Here is an 18,409-nt window from a genome sequence, read left to right on the forward strand (position 1 = left end):
TATTAAGATTGTGTGAGGGGAATGGAGGTTGTTTCAAAGGAATCACTGTGATACAGTCAAAGCACCGTGTTGAAACCTCAGAATGGAAAGCTCTCACTTTTCCGCCCCCACAAGACCATGTCTGCACCACTTTAACTACCAGCCCCTTAGCGTGGGTACAGTTATACCTGTTAAATGTGCTTATTGCAGGAATAAATGGACAATAGCTTATTCCCATCTACTTGTACTGGTATAACTGCATCCATACTAGAGGTTGTACCATTATAATTACTTCAGAAAAAATCACACCCCCAACTGTAAGTTATACTGTACAAAATCCGGGTGTAGCTCAGGCCTTTCCTGCCTAGAACGGACAGTTACCTCTGTCAGAATGTTTCCTAGTGTCACAAAGGTAGTATGTCAGAGAGCTGGGATTTACACCCAGATTTCCTGATTCCTAATCCTGATTTGTAATACAAACAACTGAGGTTGACCTCGCTACATCCCTCAAAAATTCACATCCCTGAGAGATGTGGTTAAGTCCCGCTGTAGATACTTCTACGTCAACGAAAGAATTCTGTCGACCTAGCTACTGTGTCTTGAGGGAGCAGAGTTACTAAAGCAAAAGAAACAGCTCTTCCGGTGCTGTAGCGAACGTCTACCTGCAGCACTACTGTGACCTAGCTGCATTGCTATAGCTGCACTGCTGTGGCACTCGAACTATAGACATACCCGTAAATGGCTATAGGACAATTGGACCCTGATCTCTGACTGGTGCCTCTAGGTGCTACTTAATTCCAAATGAAAAATAATGCGTTCAATGTCATGCTCCGCCGCAGGCTGGGTGAGCTTGGACAAGTCACTTAGTCTCTCTGGGCATCAGTCCCCCATCTGTAAAATGAGGATAACAGCACTATTCCACCTCACAGGGGTGTTTGTGAGGTTTTTGGCTACCGCACCAATGAGAGGCCATGAAGTGTCCAGACTGATAGATGTCTATTACCCATACCAGCACTTCTTGGCGTTTTGTGGCAACTTTTACCAGCAGAGTGATAATTGCCTATCCGTGATGTCAGCTGGGGATTAGCCATCTTTGAATCAATTACCAACAGATCTATAGCGGTCCAAGGTTCCAGTTTCCAGAGGGCAATAACAACTTGTTTCTGGAGTATTATTGCCTCTTTCATCCAGGTGTACTGGAGCTCAAGGATTGGGGTAAGCTTCTCACACAGCTAAAGGAATGTTGCTTTCCTCGTATGAAAATTTGGGGCCCACTGCTGGTCATTGCATATTTCCATCATAATGGATTCCCACAACTCTATGCTTGTAGCCCCGATCCAGCTCTGATCTCCACAGGGGAAAAACACATCAACTAAGTCCATGTCTCTATGTCCGCAAGGTGCTGGCCTTTACTCCTTCTGTTTGTAATAGCAAGCTGCCACTATCTTCTGTGGGCAAAAAGCCACCCTTGAAACACGTGACATCACCCCCTGCAGCGGCTTTGGCAGTTGCATGCCAGAGAAAACATCGTCTCCATAAAAACCAGCATCTGTCAGTTCCAGTTGTTAGACTGAATGGGATCCATACCTGACAGCACAAAGATGTAATAGCACACGAAACATGGGAAACACCCAGAAATCTTTGTGTCTCCCATTATTAGATACAGCGTCAGTGTGGACATGGGGCATGACAGCCAGGATGTGGAACTCAATTGCTGTGGTCATGCTCTATCGAGTAAGGGCTTATCTAAATGGGGAAATGTAGAAGCATAACTATAGCAGTATAATTTTATCAGCATAGTTATGCTGGTAAATTCCCCATAGAGATAAGCCCTTAGGCTAAAGCAAGATGGCTAAGACCTGGTCTACACTTAAAATTTAGCATGACCTAGCTACATTGTTCAGTGGCTGTGAAAAATTCACACCACCGCACCATAGTTAAGCTGACAGATGCAGTTACATCAATGGAAGAATCTTCCGTTGATTGCTCCACCACTCAGGGAGGTAGATTACCTACACTGACGGAGGTGGGGGGGGGACCCTTCAGTTGCTGTAGGAAGTGTCTATGCTACGGTGCTACAGACACAGAGCTGTAGCTCTGCGGCTGCAGCGCCCATAATGTAGATATGGGCTGATCCATGAGTCTTCCAATCTCTGCATACAGAAGCAACAGCTCCCCCACACTACTCTGTCTTCTTCAGACCTCACCCTCAGCCCCACCTTGTTCTCAAAGGGGCAGCTCCTGTTAACCAGAATACAAACACTGAAAATAGAATAACAAAACAAATATTAACACAACACCCAAATTCACCTCTAACTATAATGTTTTACAATATAAACTCATTTTAATAATTATTCCTGTGTTCCCAAACTAACAAATATATTTTTCCTCCTAGACATGTCAGCAGGTAGGAGTGACTGGTGTGGGAGGCATGCTGTTATCCTCTAGGAGGAGTAGCCTGAACTGGGGATAAAACAGGCTTTAATACAACTATTTGTGAACTAGCAATCACCTACAGCCCCCAACTAAAACCTCTCCAGCGCATCATCAAGGATCTACAAACTATTCTGAAGGACAATCCCTCACTCTCACAGACCTTGGGAGACAGGCTAGTCCTCGCTTACAGACAGCCCCCCAACCTGAAGCAAATACTCACCAGCAACTACACACCACATAACAGAAACACTAACCCACGAACCTATCCCTGCAACAAATCCCATTGCCAACTCTGTCCGCATATCTATTCAAGGGACATCACCATAGGACCTAATCACATCAGTCACACCATCAGGGGCTCATTCACCTGCACATCTACCAATGTGATCTATGCCATCATGTGCCAGCAATGCCCCTCTGCCATGTATATTGGCCAAACCGGTCAGTTTCTATGCAAAAGAATAAATGGACACAAATCAGATTCTGTTCCTGCTTCTCTTAGCAGAGTATGACCTAATAGTTAGAAAGAGCATAGCAAATATAACTATACCCCTTCTTGACCAGCTATGGGAACTGAACCTGGGATCTCAAAGCATTAACTTTTACTAGAGCACAACAATAGTGCACATTAGGATGGTGGTAGTAACGTACTCATACCTTGGTATGCATCTAACCACTAGAAAGAGACAAAGATCCGCATAGTGTAAGTTAAATGGGCCAAAGTATGCTTGTCTATCTGAAAGGCAACATGGCAAAGTCAGCCTGGTCAGCTCTGACCCACCCTCTCTCAACCTTGGGTGAGTGACAGCTGCTTCTGAGCTAGTGCTCTGTTGATTTGCCTAGTAAACTCTGAAATGTGGTGGAATGCGAGGCTCATTCCCAGGCCTGGTGTTTCATAGGTGGTGGTGGGGGGGCATGCCAGTTAAGTCTAGGGTTACCAATAGTCCCTTATTACAAGGACTTATTTTTTCATCTCTGTACAAGATCAGGAATTGCTGAGTGCTGCAAAAAGGAGCAAGAAATACCCCTGGTGAATGTAAGTGAGCGCTGCTTATTATTAATACTAATAATAATATCAGGAAGAGGCGTGGTGCAGGGCTGCTAAGAAAACAACCCCTTATTTTGGAAATACTTTAGCAACCCGACATGCCACAGCCCTGCAGAACGCGCACCCCTGGCAGGCCGTACGCCCAGCATCAGGGCTGTAAGGCGAGTCGCCACGCCAGGATGCGTGGCACCAAAGAAGGGACGGCCCTTACAGCAGGGCGGGCAAGCCCCAAACCAGCCCCTTTACACGCTCAGAAGTTGCCTCGGTAGCAATGGCCGCCAGCGTCACGTGACAAAGCTGCTGGTTGGCGGGAGGAAGGGATATTGTGACCCAAGCCGCTTTCCATAGTAGGCGAGACGCAGATCATCCCACAAGTCTGTGGGGAAACCTGTTTCCGGTTGGAGAGACGCCCCAAGCGGAAGTGCTGTTGCTTTAAGGCATGTGGAGGAGGAGCAGCTCGAGGGGAGGGGAAAGTGAACTTTCCGCACCACGTGGTCAGACTCCAACCAATGCTGAGCGGCGGTGAATCGCCACGGTAGGGGCGCGGCGCGGCGCGCGGGTGACCCGGAAGTTTGTGCGCTCCGAGTCACATGGAAGGGGCGGGGCACCCGGAGCCCCGCCTAACCTGGCCTCCTGGCAGCCAATGAGAGCTGCGCCCGCGGCTACAAAGCGGAAGTGGGGGGGTGGGGGAGTATCGGTGTGCGCGTGAGGCTCTACCGCTCTGTCCTGCCTCCCCCCCGCTTCCCCGGCTGCCGCAGTGCTAGAGGCCGGGCGCGTGTGCGCAGCGGGCGACGCTCCGTTTCCTGTCGGCGGGTAAGGGCCGGGCCTGGCGCGCGCCGCTCCCGGCCGTTGGAGTTGCCGGGGCCCCGCGGGCGGTGGGAGCCCTTCACGGGCGCACGCGGGATGTGGGGCGAGCGCGGCTCTGTCTCCACGCGGCCGGCACCCCCTCCGCAGTCCGGCCGGGCGCCACAACGGCGTCTCCGCAGGCACGTGGGCAGGGCCGGAGGCCTCCCTCGCGCCGCTGGCCGGCCCGGGGCGGGCAGACCCCTGGGCCCAGCTGAGGGGCTGCCCAGGAGCACGGGCTGCCCGGCCGGCCAGCAGCCCTGGGGCAGGTCGGCTCCCTGCGCCGCTCAGCGCCCAGGCAGGGTACACGTGCACCGCAGCTAAACCCCCGCGCCCGGCCCGGGCTAAGGGGCTGCTTAACTGCTGTGTAGATGCCCTGGGACCCTCCTCCCACGTTTCTCTAAGCTGTCTGGTTGCTGGTAAAAGCTGCATCCGCTCCTTATTCTCTAGTAGTACCCGCTAACGGACCCAGCGCACCATGGCCGATGAGATTGACTTCACGACTGGAGATGCTGGTGCTTCCTCCACCTACCCCATGCAATGCTCTGCGCTGCGCAAGAACGGCTTTGTGGTGCTCAAGGGACGTCCTTGCAAAATTGTTGAAATGTCAACCTCTAAGACCGGCAAGCACGGTCATGCCAAGGTAAACAGACTGGCATGCTCTCATACCTTTCCTTTTGGGCTTGAATATCTTCTCTCTCAATGACTTTATTTTTTATATTAATAATGTTGTGTGTGTACACATGTATACACACACACTCTGCACAAATCACCTGTCAGATCTTTAGATACACTTATAGTTATAAGAAAAGGAGTATATGTGGCACCTTAGAGACTAACAAATTTATTTGAGCATAAGCTTTTGTTAGTTTGTTAGTCTGTAAGGTGCCACACATACTCCTTTTCTTTTTGCAAATACAGACTAACACGGCTGCTACTCTGAAACTTCTAGTTATGGAATTATTATGGACATAATACCAGCGTGCCCATGCCTCAGAGCAAGTTTTCTGTACTATTCAATCCCAACTCTTTGGCAAATGATAAACAGTGGGGGTAATATTAAAGACAAGATCCTATGTGTGCATTTTCCTTGTAGGATCTTGAAAATTACATGGGGTAGACCAGAGTTTATGGACTTGATGGAAGTGCTCTAAGAAGGTAGAGGGATTACAGACTAGCCTTTGCCTAAAGGCGGATTTGGAAGGCATTGGGTAATGCATGTTAACAGCCTACTGTAGACAACTGGAGGTGCCTCTAACATATTAAAGGACTCAATATAACCCATTTTATAGACTTTCCAAATTCTAATTTAAACAATCTAGAATTAAAGTACTGTATGATAGAGTCTTGCCCCACTTTTTGAGACCATCTAAATGGCTTGGCTAAGTAGACATACTTTGCACTAGTCTTTGGTGTGGCTTCACTAAATTCTTATGTCTCTAGCTAACTGGCAATTAATTGATTTACTTAATCTGTTTTTTGAAGGCTGGTGTGGACATTCCCTTGCCTCTGTTCTAGGTGACAAATACTTGGCTTTTACCACATGCTAATTGAGTACTTAAGTCTTCACTACACTTTTGTACCTTGAAGTAGAAGCCTAAGGTATGTCTGTCTACTAAACAATAGAGGGTAACAGCAATTAACTAAAGATAACAAAAAAAATCTACGAGACCTACACCCGTCCCTGGGAGCAGTATAGCAATATATGGGTTTGCAGGGGACACTCTAATGGCTTTAAAATGTTCTGATCAGACCCTCAGGCCTCGTCTACATGTTGTTAGGTTGACTAGCTACATCACTCAGAGCTGTGTTGGATTACCTAGATCAGTGGAAAATGTTTTCTGTTGATGCATGGAGCATATGAGCTATGGTGCTACAGCAGTGCTGTGCAGCTGTAGCAGTTGTAGTGTAGACACACTTTTGGTTAATCTTTTTCTAGAAACTGTTCTTAAAACTAGTTGTCTTCAGTGCCTACCAGCAGCTAAGATGCCCTGAAATAATTACCAAAATAAAGATAAGGGCAGGTAACAACCTTGGTCGTTTGGGTCTCTTAGTTAATTGACCTGGAAACAGCCCAGATTTTGATGTTTAAGAGGGTGGACAGGGAGACCTTAATTGGTGTTAACAGTTGATAGCCTGGTTTATACCAGGTTTTAGTCTACCTTCCATTGTGGTAATACTAGTTCAGGTAGTCTGGCAATCATTGGAGTCTTAGCATAGACATGTAACATCACAAAAATGTCTAAGACCATAGCAAAAAGACTTGTGAATAGGTTAGTTTGGTGTTGGCACTACTAGGGAGTTTTTAGAAATGCCCCTACTACTGGGGGAGAAGGGCTTAAATCCCACTTCTCTCTCATCTTTCAGGCCTGGCCCAAGCTAAGATTTGTAAGTATATATCTTTACCAGCACAGACTTTTTACTGTAGACTTGGCTTATACTGGGAAAAGACCTTTTGGCATTGCTGTACTGGTTAAGAGTGACTTTTTTTCTCACACTCCTAACCAACATAGCCTTAAATATCAAATCTAGTGATGTCATTGTAGAACTGGGATACCAAAGCTCTAATTTTCTTAGTCTCTTTCTTTAAGACAAATGTTTCAAACCATCTTCATATATGACCGGAGGTGGGGGGAAGGGTACAAGCAGAACTTTCTCTTTCAGGTTACCCATAAACTCTTGGACTAAAATTCTTGCCCCTCCCATTCAAAGTGGAATCGGTTTTATATATAAAATGAACCAGTAACTTAAACTGTTGCCTTGAACAGCAGGCTGCCAGTGACTGATCCTAAGTGGAGAAAAAACTAATTGCTCTTTACTACTCTTCTTGCAGGTTCATTTGGTTGGTATTGATATATTCACTGGCAAAAAATATGAAGATATCTGCCCATCCACTCATAACATGGATGTTCCAAATATCAAGAGGAATGACTATCAAGTGAGTCTGTTTACTGATGATGTGATTAGACAGCTTCCTAACTGTTGTCATAATGACAAATTTCAGATACTACAAGTAAATTAGCTCCACTCCTAAACTGCATGTCATATTGTAGCTAGCTTAAAAAATTTAAAAAGTTGCTTCTCCCACTTCAGACCCTTTTTCTTTCTCTCTTCTGAGGGTAGTTACTCCCTTGTTGAACATACTAGCTCTAAAATTTTGGCCTGAAGTCTGGGATATTAACTTCATTTTGCTGTCAGGGAGTGCAAGGTGGTAATATGACTCTCTAATGGGGAAAGGAAAATGGTTATATACTGGAGGATGGGAAAGTATCTTTACTACAGGGGCGAGAAAAGACTTATCTTTGGTAAGATTTCTGGACTTCCTTCAGAGCAGCACATTTACTCTGGGCTTGAGTATACCTACTGAATTTCTTTTGACTTGAAATAGACTTGAACTGTTTAGCTGGCACTGCTCCAAAGTCATTCTGATTCTACTGAACACTATTGAGGAGTGTAGATGCAGGGAACTGGTTCACAAATGTCCTCTGTTAACTTGATAACTTTTTCGAAGTGTTAGAAGGATGCTGACAAATTAACTAGACCTCAGATCTCTGCCACCTTCCTGTCTACTTTTCACTTCTCCATAACATAATTAACATCTTAGGATAGTCAAGTTTCTAGCCTTGTTGCTTCTATTCAGGCTTTTAGTCTGCATGAAACGACAGCTCTGATGAATTCAGAGTGCACTGAGTTAAACATCTTAGAACCAGGGGCACTAGAAATTCAGTCCACTAACTCAGTGCAAATGATGTCAAAAGCTGGATTACTCTGAACGAATGAATTATGGAGGATGGTAACAAAATATGGTGGAGTTCATCTTAAAGTTATTAGTTGATATCTGTCCAGATCAAATGACATCCTCAATTAGTATTAATTGGCAAACTCAAGGTCATATGGTTAGAGTACTAATGCTAAAGCTCCTAATCAAGGTGGACTGTTCTTTATTGCCCCGGTATGCATCATGTACACTGCAGCCTGCAGTGTACATGTTCTGGATAGTAACTTTTCTTCAGAGCTGTTGGTGCTACTTACCAAGTACTAAATCACAATATTAGAGCTTGAGCTTCCCATTTGTATTTTTAGCATTGTTGTCCTGGTTCTTTAGTTCACTTAGAGGTCCCTCTAGGAAGCTACTGAAAAGTAAGGCCCTCTCTAGAGCCATTAGGATATATGAACTTTCATATGTGATGCAGTCTTATGGGCAGTTCCAGCCTTTTGGTGTCCAAAGCTAGTTACTTGACTGTTACCATTCAAAAATTAAAATAGCTTAACTTTCATACAGAGAATGGCAGTCTAGAATTTCTTCCTGACTCGCCTTGTGAGTGCCTTGTAAAGCAGCACTTAAGAGCTAGAGTTAAAAACCACTGCATTTGGTTCATTCAGATAAATGGAATCTGATGTGATGGCCTAGAGAAATACTCTCTAAATCATCAAGTCAGCTTATTTGTTTTGTAGTTGTGCTACCACCCAGGACACTTACTCTTGTGCTTAATAACTTGACCACTTAAAACAAATGTGCAACTTAACTTAGTTTAGCAGAAGCTAATAGCTTTCAATCCCTTCTCTTGAAAGGTCATTTAAAACCGTCATGTCATGATTTGCAGCCTGATTAGGCAACAAAGTTAACATGATGATGTAGAATCTGTCTCCAAACTACTGTGATATTTGAAGCAGCAAGTAACAGGATGGCCTAGTTTCCATAGTTGATACACTGAATTAATACAAACTAGTAAATCTTGCTATTTAGACAAATTAGCAGGATGAATTTTCTAAAAACCAACTTCTCCCTATAGCTGATCTGTATTCAGGATGGCTACCTCTCTCTGCTGACAGAAAGCGGTGATGTTCGTGAGGATTTGAAGCTGCCAGAAGGTGAACTAGGCAAAGAAATAGAGGGGAAATACAATGCAGGTGAAGATGTACAGGTAAGAACAAAGTATCAAGGTGCCACTAAAGGGTATCTGTACTTTCCATAAGATTCTGTGATAAAGAATGGTCCTGGTCTCTTACTCTCTCAATCTGAAGTTGGAAGCATACCAGTTTCCCACACTCTCAAACTCCTTCCTACCAAATTTAGGAGTATAGCTGTTACAAATGAACCTCCATAACTCAGCTCAAGCAGTTAAGTGGTCTCCCTTCTGTGGTTGATGGAAAGCTTGCCGGTTCTCACCTCAGTTGCATTTGCATGTGTCCAAACTCTTTGCTGTGCCACAAACTGGAAATTACAAGCCAAGTTGAGACCTGGTCTAAACTTAAGTTTTGCTGGTGTAGTTGTGTGGGCTCGGAGCTTTGGCGGGGGGGAAGGCGGGAAATTACACCATTACCCAACACAGCTATAAAGGTAAAAGTTGTAACGGAAATGCGGCTTATATGAGCAAAAGCACACTCTTGCTAGTATAAACTGCATCTCCACTAGGAGGGTTTGTCAGTATAGATAGGTTTAGCTGTCTCTGACATCTGCTATGAGAGAAGAACCAAGAGCTGCCAGTCACTAACATAACAGATGACTAAGCAGCAGGGCAAAGAAAGGGATGCATATCCAGAGAGAACACCTCATAGGGCCAGATGGAATGACCAGCTGTAGGAAACTTTCTGTATCAGATTAAACACATTTCCATGTTATCTGTATTTACTGCTACTTCTCAAACAAGAGGAGGTGGGGATAGGAGTCCCTCCAACATTAGTTTTCGGTGAAGTTTCTTTTATCACATATTGGTTTGTTTCTTGTGATTGAGTCATCCATACATTTTTAATGTTTCTTTTGTCTTCTAGGTGTCAGTCATGTGTGCAATGAGCGAAGAATATGCTGTAGCCATAAAGCCCTGCAAATAAATAGGATCTCCAGGCTCGAGCAATTGCTCAGGTCCGGACAAACCACAGATCTTAAATTTGGTTCTGATTGTCACCAAAGCTATGGCCTTCACAAGCAACCTCATTTCTTTTTGGATTGTTTCAAAATAGTGCTGGATTCTGGATTAGTGTTGCAGGCTGACTGGCAATTTTCATAATCACTGAGGTTTTAATTCCTTCTGAATTGTGTACCTCTTCTAACATGCCTGTAGGCTTCAGTTTATGGGTCCAAGAAACCTGATGGTTTCGTTCATTAGCAGGTATATTTTATTTGTTTGAGCAAAACATGTCTGTCTGTGTGAACAGACAGTGTACAGTATTCAGGGGATTTTAGATAAGATAGTCAATGGCATCTAGGATTATAAATTAACCTAGAACATAAATAGTATTTAGTTTTTTGCCATAACATTTAGGTAGAACTGTCATAATATAGAATTGTTTTAACTTAGACATTAATATTTTGTGAATTGGGATTCTCACTGAACTGTGGGTGCTGATCACATTTCTTAGACCATGAAATTCAAGTGATTAAAAAAAAAATGCCAATTAGCTTGACAAAGTCCTGGTGGCCATGTGCAACTAACTGTATTACCTCTTGTTATAATCTCCCTTTGCCAACTTGTTGGCTTGCTTATTGTAACTTTATAAAAATGTCAAAATCTGCCTTTGGTGTAGGCAGGCAGTCAGAATATTGGTCGGATGTTACATAGCTGGATTAAAGATGCACAGATAGGTGGGATTAGATGTTAAAGTGACACTTTCACTTGAGGCCTTTGTCAGACTTAAATAATAAAAATAGAAAAATGCAGTTCAGTTGCTCTTATTGTATTATCTTAAACTATAAAAAGGAGTGACTAACTCCACAGGAATCTCTTGCAGTGCTTCCAGTATTAGGTGTAAATGTTCAGGTTCTAATTACTTTGATTTTATAGCACAATGAGTATAGGTTTTTGACCACTTTTTTTTTTGAAAATGAATTGTAGCATTGAGACTTAAATGCACATCTTGTATAAAGGAAACTTAATTATTATAAATGCAAACTTTTGCATTTGAAAAGTAAAATATACGCACAGCAGACACCAATATAAAACATAATCATGGCTCAAATATAGGAGTAGTAATAGTAAGTTACTACATCTACCTGTTCTAGAAATAAACATGGCAGAAGCTACATAGGTAACTTGCCATCAACACAGCAGTTGTTCCTGACTCATTTAAAAATGTGTATTTAGGCATGACTTTGTTAACAGCAAACATGAAAAGCTCTGCAAAACTGACAGAATTGTCACTAACTTAGCATCTTGTGCTTTCTGTATAGTGCTCTTACACATAAATTTCATTCTTCTCTATAAATTAGTTCTACGACTAGTTCATGGCTTAAACTTAAGTCATATTTCCCTATAATGAGGCTTGGCAAAGCTAAATTTGTTTTTTATATTAAGTATTTTTTATCAACTCTAAATTTCAGTTGTAGGAAATTTGGGAGCAGGGGGAGATAATGGCTACTTAATGACAGCAGATGTTGAGATTCAAAAAGTTAACCATTATAAATCTCTAAAACACAAATGGCCAACATCATGTGTCAAAATATACAGCTAGATGTCCTTAAATCAAACTAACTTCTCAAACAGCATTTTTCTTTGTACATTTTGTTTATCAATGCCGACATTTGTAGTTGGTTTGTGAGGATGGTCAAATAGATTTTTACTGATGGATTAAAAATCTGTCCTTCCAAGCCTACTTCTAATGAACCACTTTAAAAACTTGCCTTAAGCTTCAATGGCTATTGACTAATTTGGGAAGGTTTAAATACTTGGAATGCTACCCTTGCAAAACATACACTGTTCATAATCTATCTTTCATTGGCTACAGGAGCCATGACTTCATGCTACTATACACTATCTTGAAATAGGTTTAACTTAGTGGTAGGAACTCTCCGACCTACTAAAGGGGTTGGAGCAGAGCAACTATCTATCTGATGAGCTGAACTTGTATATGAAACCTAGTCTACATCATGGTAGATTAATGAACCTGAGTGATGAAAAGTAAAACACACTGAAGGTATATATGTGCCTAGTATACCATGATGGAGGGGAGATAATCATGCAATCATGATCATGCAGCTCAGGCTAGCAATAAATAGCTACCTAATCCATCGTCAAAGCACAATGTACTGTAACTATCCTTACAGCAGTCAAGTATCACTACATATTTCTGCCTTGCTTATGGGGCATTGTGATTGAACTTCCTAAATGGCACCTTGTTTCGTATGCAACAATAAACTTGATTCTTAAAACAGGGCTCTGCACCCTACTACAGGCTGAAATCTATAGTGCTTTCTTAAGAGCTGAACCTCAGTGCTCTCCTTGTCTTCCTGTACTCTACCAGGAAGTGGAGTGTGGGAGGGTAGGAGGGAACAGCAGTGCTTGTTATGACATTTCAGTATCTCATAGTGTGGGTCAATAATAACCAGTGCCTCTGGACCTGGTCTTAAGGGCAAGATGCGGAGCCTGCAACCAGCTAGGATGTCTAGCACTGACATAACCAAGCTAATGCAAGTTCTGGCTGCTATAACTATATTTTAATATTGTTCAAAGGCTGGACAAATTCAACTCCTAGTGTAGCAACTTACTGTGTTAGTACACTTAAAGGTCACACATGCAACACAAATATTTCATGCAATCAGATGTTGGATGCAGCTGGTCCACAAGTGTGTCCAAAAGGTATAGGACTAGCTATCTCAAAGTTGTCCCTTGATTGAGAGATTTCTTAGAGCTAAAAGGCAGTTCTGCTAACCCCTGCTTGCAATTCTGCAAAATATAGGCTTTGAGATGACAGTACTTCTCCAAACAAGAGTTTGTTCTGTTGGCTGGTTCTGTAGCAGTCTTGCATATGACTAAATACCTATTGCTTATCCACCTTTGTAAAGCACTTTGAGATCTATGCAAGTAATTATTAGGTGGTCCAACATATGGAGTTGCTTGGAGAGAATTAATCTATTACTAGTATCTTGGACACTTCATCAGTTAAGTTACAGTATTATGTTTTACTAAACTTAAAACCAATGTTTGAGCCATTTCTTTAATAGCAAGCTATTTCAGCTTATTGTCAATAGTCATATTTACAATAAACCTTTAAATTAGCTACTAGTAGCAGTTCAAATTGCTGCATCTTCCTGAAATCTGTCAGAAGCTTCATGAGGGTGAATTTTGTGCACTCAAAGCTCCACTTTAAAACAGATCTTATCTATTTACCTGGTTTGTACTACTAGCTTCTAAATTAAGGGGTTTTTAATTAACTTGCTCCTACAAGAACATGAAAACTGCGAACTCTTAGCAGCTGCTGCAATTCCCTAAATTGAAAGGTGGAAAACTAAGGGGTGTAGGAAATATTTTCACTTACTGTTACACTTTTATGGCACCAGTCTTTATAGGGTTTTTGTCTTTTCAAGTCTTTAAATGTACTATAGGCTGTTTTTGGCCTCAAATGTTGATAAATATTTAACAACTTAAATGGACCCTCTTAATTTTTGCTTGATATAGTTGCTTTTCGACTAGACTTGTCAGTTGAGCCATGATTTGAATGCATTGTTCTCAGGGCTGAAGTTCATTATTTTAACAGTAACTGCTTGCAAGTCTCGTACAGGGTTTTTCTGATCCATAGTAGCCTGTAGCTTGCCAAAGACGGTGCACCGTCTGTATAGTCTCAGAATACTGTATTCTACATAATCTGTAAAAGAATCACATTTGGGAATAGGTCCAACTACTGTAGTTAGCAAGCTTACTGAATTCAAGCATGTTAAATTGTTAAATGGACTTCAAAATTCAATAAAATACACTTTTTGATGAATAATTAGAATATAGTTTGTTACAAGAATTCCGGTTTGGTAAGGAAGATTCAGTATGTCCTTACTACTAAGGCTGTTGGGTATCACAGTGAATTTTATGTATCAAGACCATTTTAATGAAGGTATAAATCTTAACATGAATATATTATGCTGAACATATGATGGAATTTAGTTTTGCACAGTTAATTTAGAGCTTCTTGAGTCTCATTTTAACATCTGTAGTCTAACCCTAAAGTATTTGGCTTTTGAGGGTGATTCTGTATTGTGGTAAATAACCAGTGTAAACTTAGAAACACTCTTGTTTAGTTTAAATGCTTGCTGCATATTACTGTAAAATAAATGATACCCCATTATTCTCAAATTATTCTATATTATAAACATATCAAGTACTAGTCAATGTATTTTTTTAAAAAGGGAGAAGGAAGGGGAGGGATGTTTTAATTACTGTATTTATGCAATGACATCTTACTAAACATAGTGCAAAAAAACCCCTGTAAATTATTGTATCTAGTCTTTAGGGATAAGTGAGCAAATAGACCTGTTGGTTATCAGCTGGAAGGATTCAAATATTTATATATTGTAGAACATATATTGCTTCTAAAGTCATAAAACCAATAACTTGAAAGGTATAACTGTACATCTTTCATTTCTGTAATAGTGAAGCTCTCAGTTACTAAGAGGTTTTAGAGTAACAGCCGTGTTAGTCTATATTCGCAAAAAAAAAAGGAGTACTTGTGGTACCTTAGAGACTAAGCAATTTATTTAAGCATGAGCTTTCGTGAGCTACAGCTATCCGATGAAGTGAGCTGTAGCTCACGAAAGCTTATGTTCAAATTGGTTAGTCTCTAAGGTGCCACAAGTACTCCTTTTCTTTTTGCAGTTACTAAGAGTAAGGGAAGTTTGGCTTACAAAAGATGGTTGAAAAAAGGCCCTTTAACATTTAGATGATGAAGAAGCTGGCTAAAATGTTTCTATGAAATATTTGCACATTTTGACTTTTAGTTACAGTAAGGGGGATAGTGGAAGCTAAACTTAAGGTCCAGTCTTTAAAATACCTTTTTTTATTCACTACCTTTAGCAACACATTTGTTCATTCCGTGTGAAAAACATTTTTTTTTAAATTAGAAGGGCTTGTCATAAAGTTGTACTGGGGGCAGAGGAGTGCTGACTTTCCTGTCAAAAGAAATAAAATCAAACTCTAACGTTTTATAGTGACTATTTTTTGACATGTTGTGAATGTTGTAAATTTCTCCAAGAATAAAGAAATATCATAGTTATGGGCATGATATAAGAACTTGATTTTATCAGGAAATACTCCTTTGTATGTGAGTAGGTAGAAACTTTGAAGTTGGAAGAGTACTTCCCTAACAAACTGAATGATAGTTTAGAAAGAAAGGTGATGGCTCTCTGAATGCTGCAGTCATGCTCCTTATAGATTTCTCAAATTGCTGGGTTTCGTCTAATTAGGAAAGAAGCAAGGTTTTACTAATCCATTGCTTCTAACATAACACAAATAGGGTGACACGCTGCAAAGAGGCATCAGAATGGCCATACTCGGTTAGACCAAAGGTCCATCTAGCCCAGTATCCTGTTTACTGACAGTAGCCAATGCCATAATCATCTGGTGATCCATCTCCTGTAATCCATTCCCAGTTTCTGGCAAATAGAGGGTAGGAACACCATCCTGGCTAATAGCAATTGAGGGACCTCGCCTCCATGAACTTACCTAGTGTGGTTTTCTTTTTTTTTTTTTTGAGCCCTGTTCTAGTCTTGGCCTTCACAACATCCTCTAGCAAAGAGTTCTAAAGGTTGACACTGCATAGGGTCAACAAATACTTCCTTTTGTTTGTTTTACCTGCTGCCTATTAATAAGGAGTCAATAACATTTACTTTTTCCACACAAGTCCTGATTTCACAGATTTCTAGCATATACCCCCTTAGTTGTCTCTTTTCCAGCCTGAAAAGTCCCAGTCTTGTTAATCTCTCCTCATATGGAAGCTGTTCCATACCCCTAATCATTTTTGTTGTCTTTTTCTGTTTCCAATTCCAATATCTTGTCTGCAGATGGTGTGACCACATCTGCATACAATATTCAAGATGTGGGTGTACTATGGATTTACATAGAGGTAATATATTTTCCTGTCTTACTATTGATCCTTTTCTTAGTGATTCCCAACCTTCTATTAGCTTTTTTGACAGCGGCTCTGGCTGCTGCAAATTGAAGGGATGTTTTCATAGAGAGCCGTCCAGAGTTAACAAGATCTTTGCTAGTAAGAGCTAATTTAGACCCCATCATTTTATATGGACAGTTGGAATTGTTTTCCAATGTGCATTACTCTGCATTTATCAATATTGAATTTCATCTGCCATTGTGTTGCCCAGTCACTCAGTTTTGTACAATCCCTTTGAAGAGTTGCAAAGTCTGCGTTGGATTTTACTATCTTCGGTAGTTTTGTATCCTCTACAAATTTTGCCACCTCAGTATTTACCCCTTTTTCCAGATCATTTATGAATGTTTTGAACAGCACTGGTTTGGGTTGCCAGTGCTCCAGGATTGGCCTGGAGTTTCCAGCATTAAATATTAATCTTTAATTAAAGATTGTCATGTGATGAAATCTCCAGGAATATAGCCAACCAAAACTGACAACCTTAGTACTGGTCCCAGTACAGACCCCTGCGGGACGCCACTATTTACCTCTCTGTAGTGTGAAAACTGGCTGTTTATTCCTACCCTTTCTAGGTGTGACCTTCCCTTTTATCCCATGACAGCTTACTTTGCTTTAAGAGCCTTTGGTAAGGGACTTTGTCAAAGGCTTTCTGAAAACTTAAGTACACTAGCTATTGAATCACCCTTATCCCCATGCTTGTTCACCACCACCACCCTCGTTACCTGTTTCTAGAAATCTAGCACCTTCTCTTCCAAGTCCTCTGAGCTGTGCTAGCACAGACAGCAAGATTGTAAAGATGCTCCCAGCCTCGCTTTGCTGGCAAGGGAAATGGGTAGCACTCTGCTCATTTCTGACATGTTCCTAAGGCTTTTATGTGTGAACTGGGAATATGCAACTTCCTCTCTTAAGTGAGTCCTGTGTTGAGGGCTGATGAGAGGGAGAGATAATTGTACTGGGCCGCTGAGCACCGAAGAAGCCCAAAACATCTGTGTAAATAAAGTGAAATGTGAGGAGGTGGGGCTCCACTGAACATGATGTACTAGGGCCCCAAATTTATCATGATTGGCCTGCCTATGTTTCTTACTGTTTTGAAGATCTAGCTGCCAGTCATCCTCACCAAAGAGGCATAGAAAGTGTGCATTAAACTGATTGTATAAATCTCAGTGGATTAACTCAACATAATTTGGGCTAAAATTTTCAAGAGTATTGTCCTTGTCAGGGTTCCCTTCCCCACTCTGAACTCTAGGGTACCAGCTTAGGTTAAGAACTTCCCCAAGGCACAAATCCTTTGTCCTTGGACAGTATGCAGCTGCCACCACCAAGTGATTTAGACAAGAATCTGGAAAAAGGACCACTTGGAATTCCTATTTCCCCCAAAATATCCCCCCAAGCCCTACACCTCCTTCCTGGGAAGGCTTGAGAATAACATACCAACCAAATAGGTAAACCAGATTCTTTAAAAACAGAACTTTATTATAAAGAAAAAAAAGTAAAAGAAGCACCTCTGTAAAATCAAGATGGAAGGTAACTTTATGGGGTAATCAGATTCAAAACACAGAGGATTCCCCTCTAGGCAAATCTTTAAAGTTACAAAAAACAGGGATAAACCTCCCTCTTAGCACAGGGAAAATTCACAAGTTGAAGAAAAAAGGTAATCTAACATGCCCTGCCTTATTTATTTACTCTTTTTGCAATATTGAGACTCACTTTAGGATGGTTTATAGGAGGAGATTTCTGACCTGGTGCTTCTCTGCTTCCCAAGAGAACACACAAACAAAGAGCACAAACAAAGCCTTCCTTCCCACCCCCGATTTGAAAGTATCTTCCTCCCCCTTGCATAATGACAGGTTTCAGAGTAGCAGCTGTGTTAGTCTGTATCCGCAAAAAGAACAGGAGTACTTGTGGCATCTTAGAGACTAACAAATTTTTTTGACCATAAGATTTTGTGGTCATCAGATGCATGAAGTGGGCTGTAGGCCACAAAAGCTTATGCTCAAATAAATTTGTTAGTCTCTAAGGTGTCACAAGTACTCCTGTTCTTCTTCCCACATTGGTCCTTTTGGTCAGGTGCCAACTAGGTTATTTGAGGTTCTTAACCCCTTCTAGGCTACCCTTAGCTGTATGGTTATGACAGTCCTATTGAAAGCCCATGTAATTTAGGCACTTAAGTGTGGGATTCATAAGAGGGATTTAGGCTGAGCACCGCAGTGCTTAACTTTTAGGTCCCCTGCCACCAAG

At 41.6% G+C, this 18,409-nt stretch overlaps 1 protein-coding gene across 2 annotated transcripts; it reads left to right on the forward strand.

Moving 5' to 3' along the window:
* The first annotated feature begins 4,111 nt into the window (after positions 1-4,111).
* On the forward strand, positions 4,112-15,280 carry EIF5A2 (eukaryotic translation initiation factor 5A2). Of its 2 annotated transcripts, none has more exons than XM_073359400.1 (5): positions 4,112-4,276; positions 4,757-4,949; positions 7,140-7,244; positions 9,100-9,231; positions 10,079-15,280. In XM_073359400.1, exons 2-5 carry the CDS (start codon positions 4,785-4,787, stop codon positions 10,136-10,138), a joined length of 462 nt encoding a protein of 153 aa, XP_073215501.1. In that variant the 5' UTR covers positions 4,112-4,276; positions 4,757-4,784; the 3' UTR covers positions 10,139-15,280. The 2 variants fall into 2 exon arrangements, with proteins under 2 accessions (XP_073215501.1, XP_073215502.1); XM_073359401.1 differs by having other exon boundaries at positions 4,760-4,949.
* The last annotated feature ends 3,129 nt before the right edge of the window (positions 15,281-18,409 follow it).

The sequence above is a fragment of the Lepidochelys kempii genome, chromosome 9, assembly GCF_965140285.1.
Source record: "Lepidochelys kempii isolate rLepKem1 chromosome 9, rLepKem1.hap1, whole genome shotgun sequence".
Taxonomy (NCBI): Eukaryota; Metazoa; Chordata; order Testudines; family Cheloniidae; genus Lepidochelys; species Lepidochelys kempii.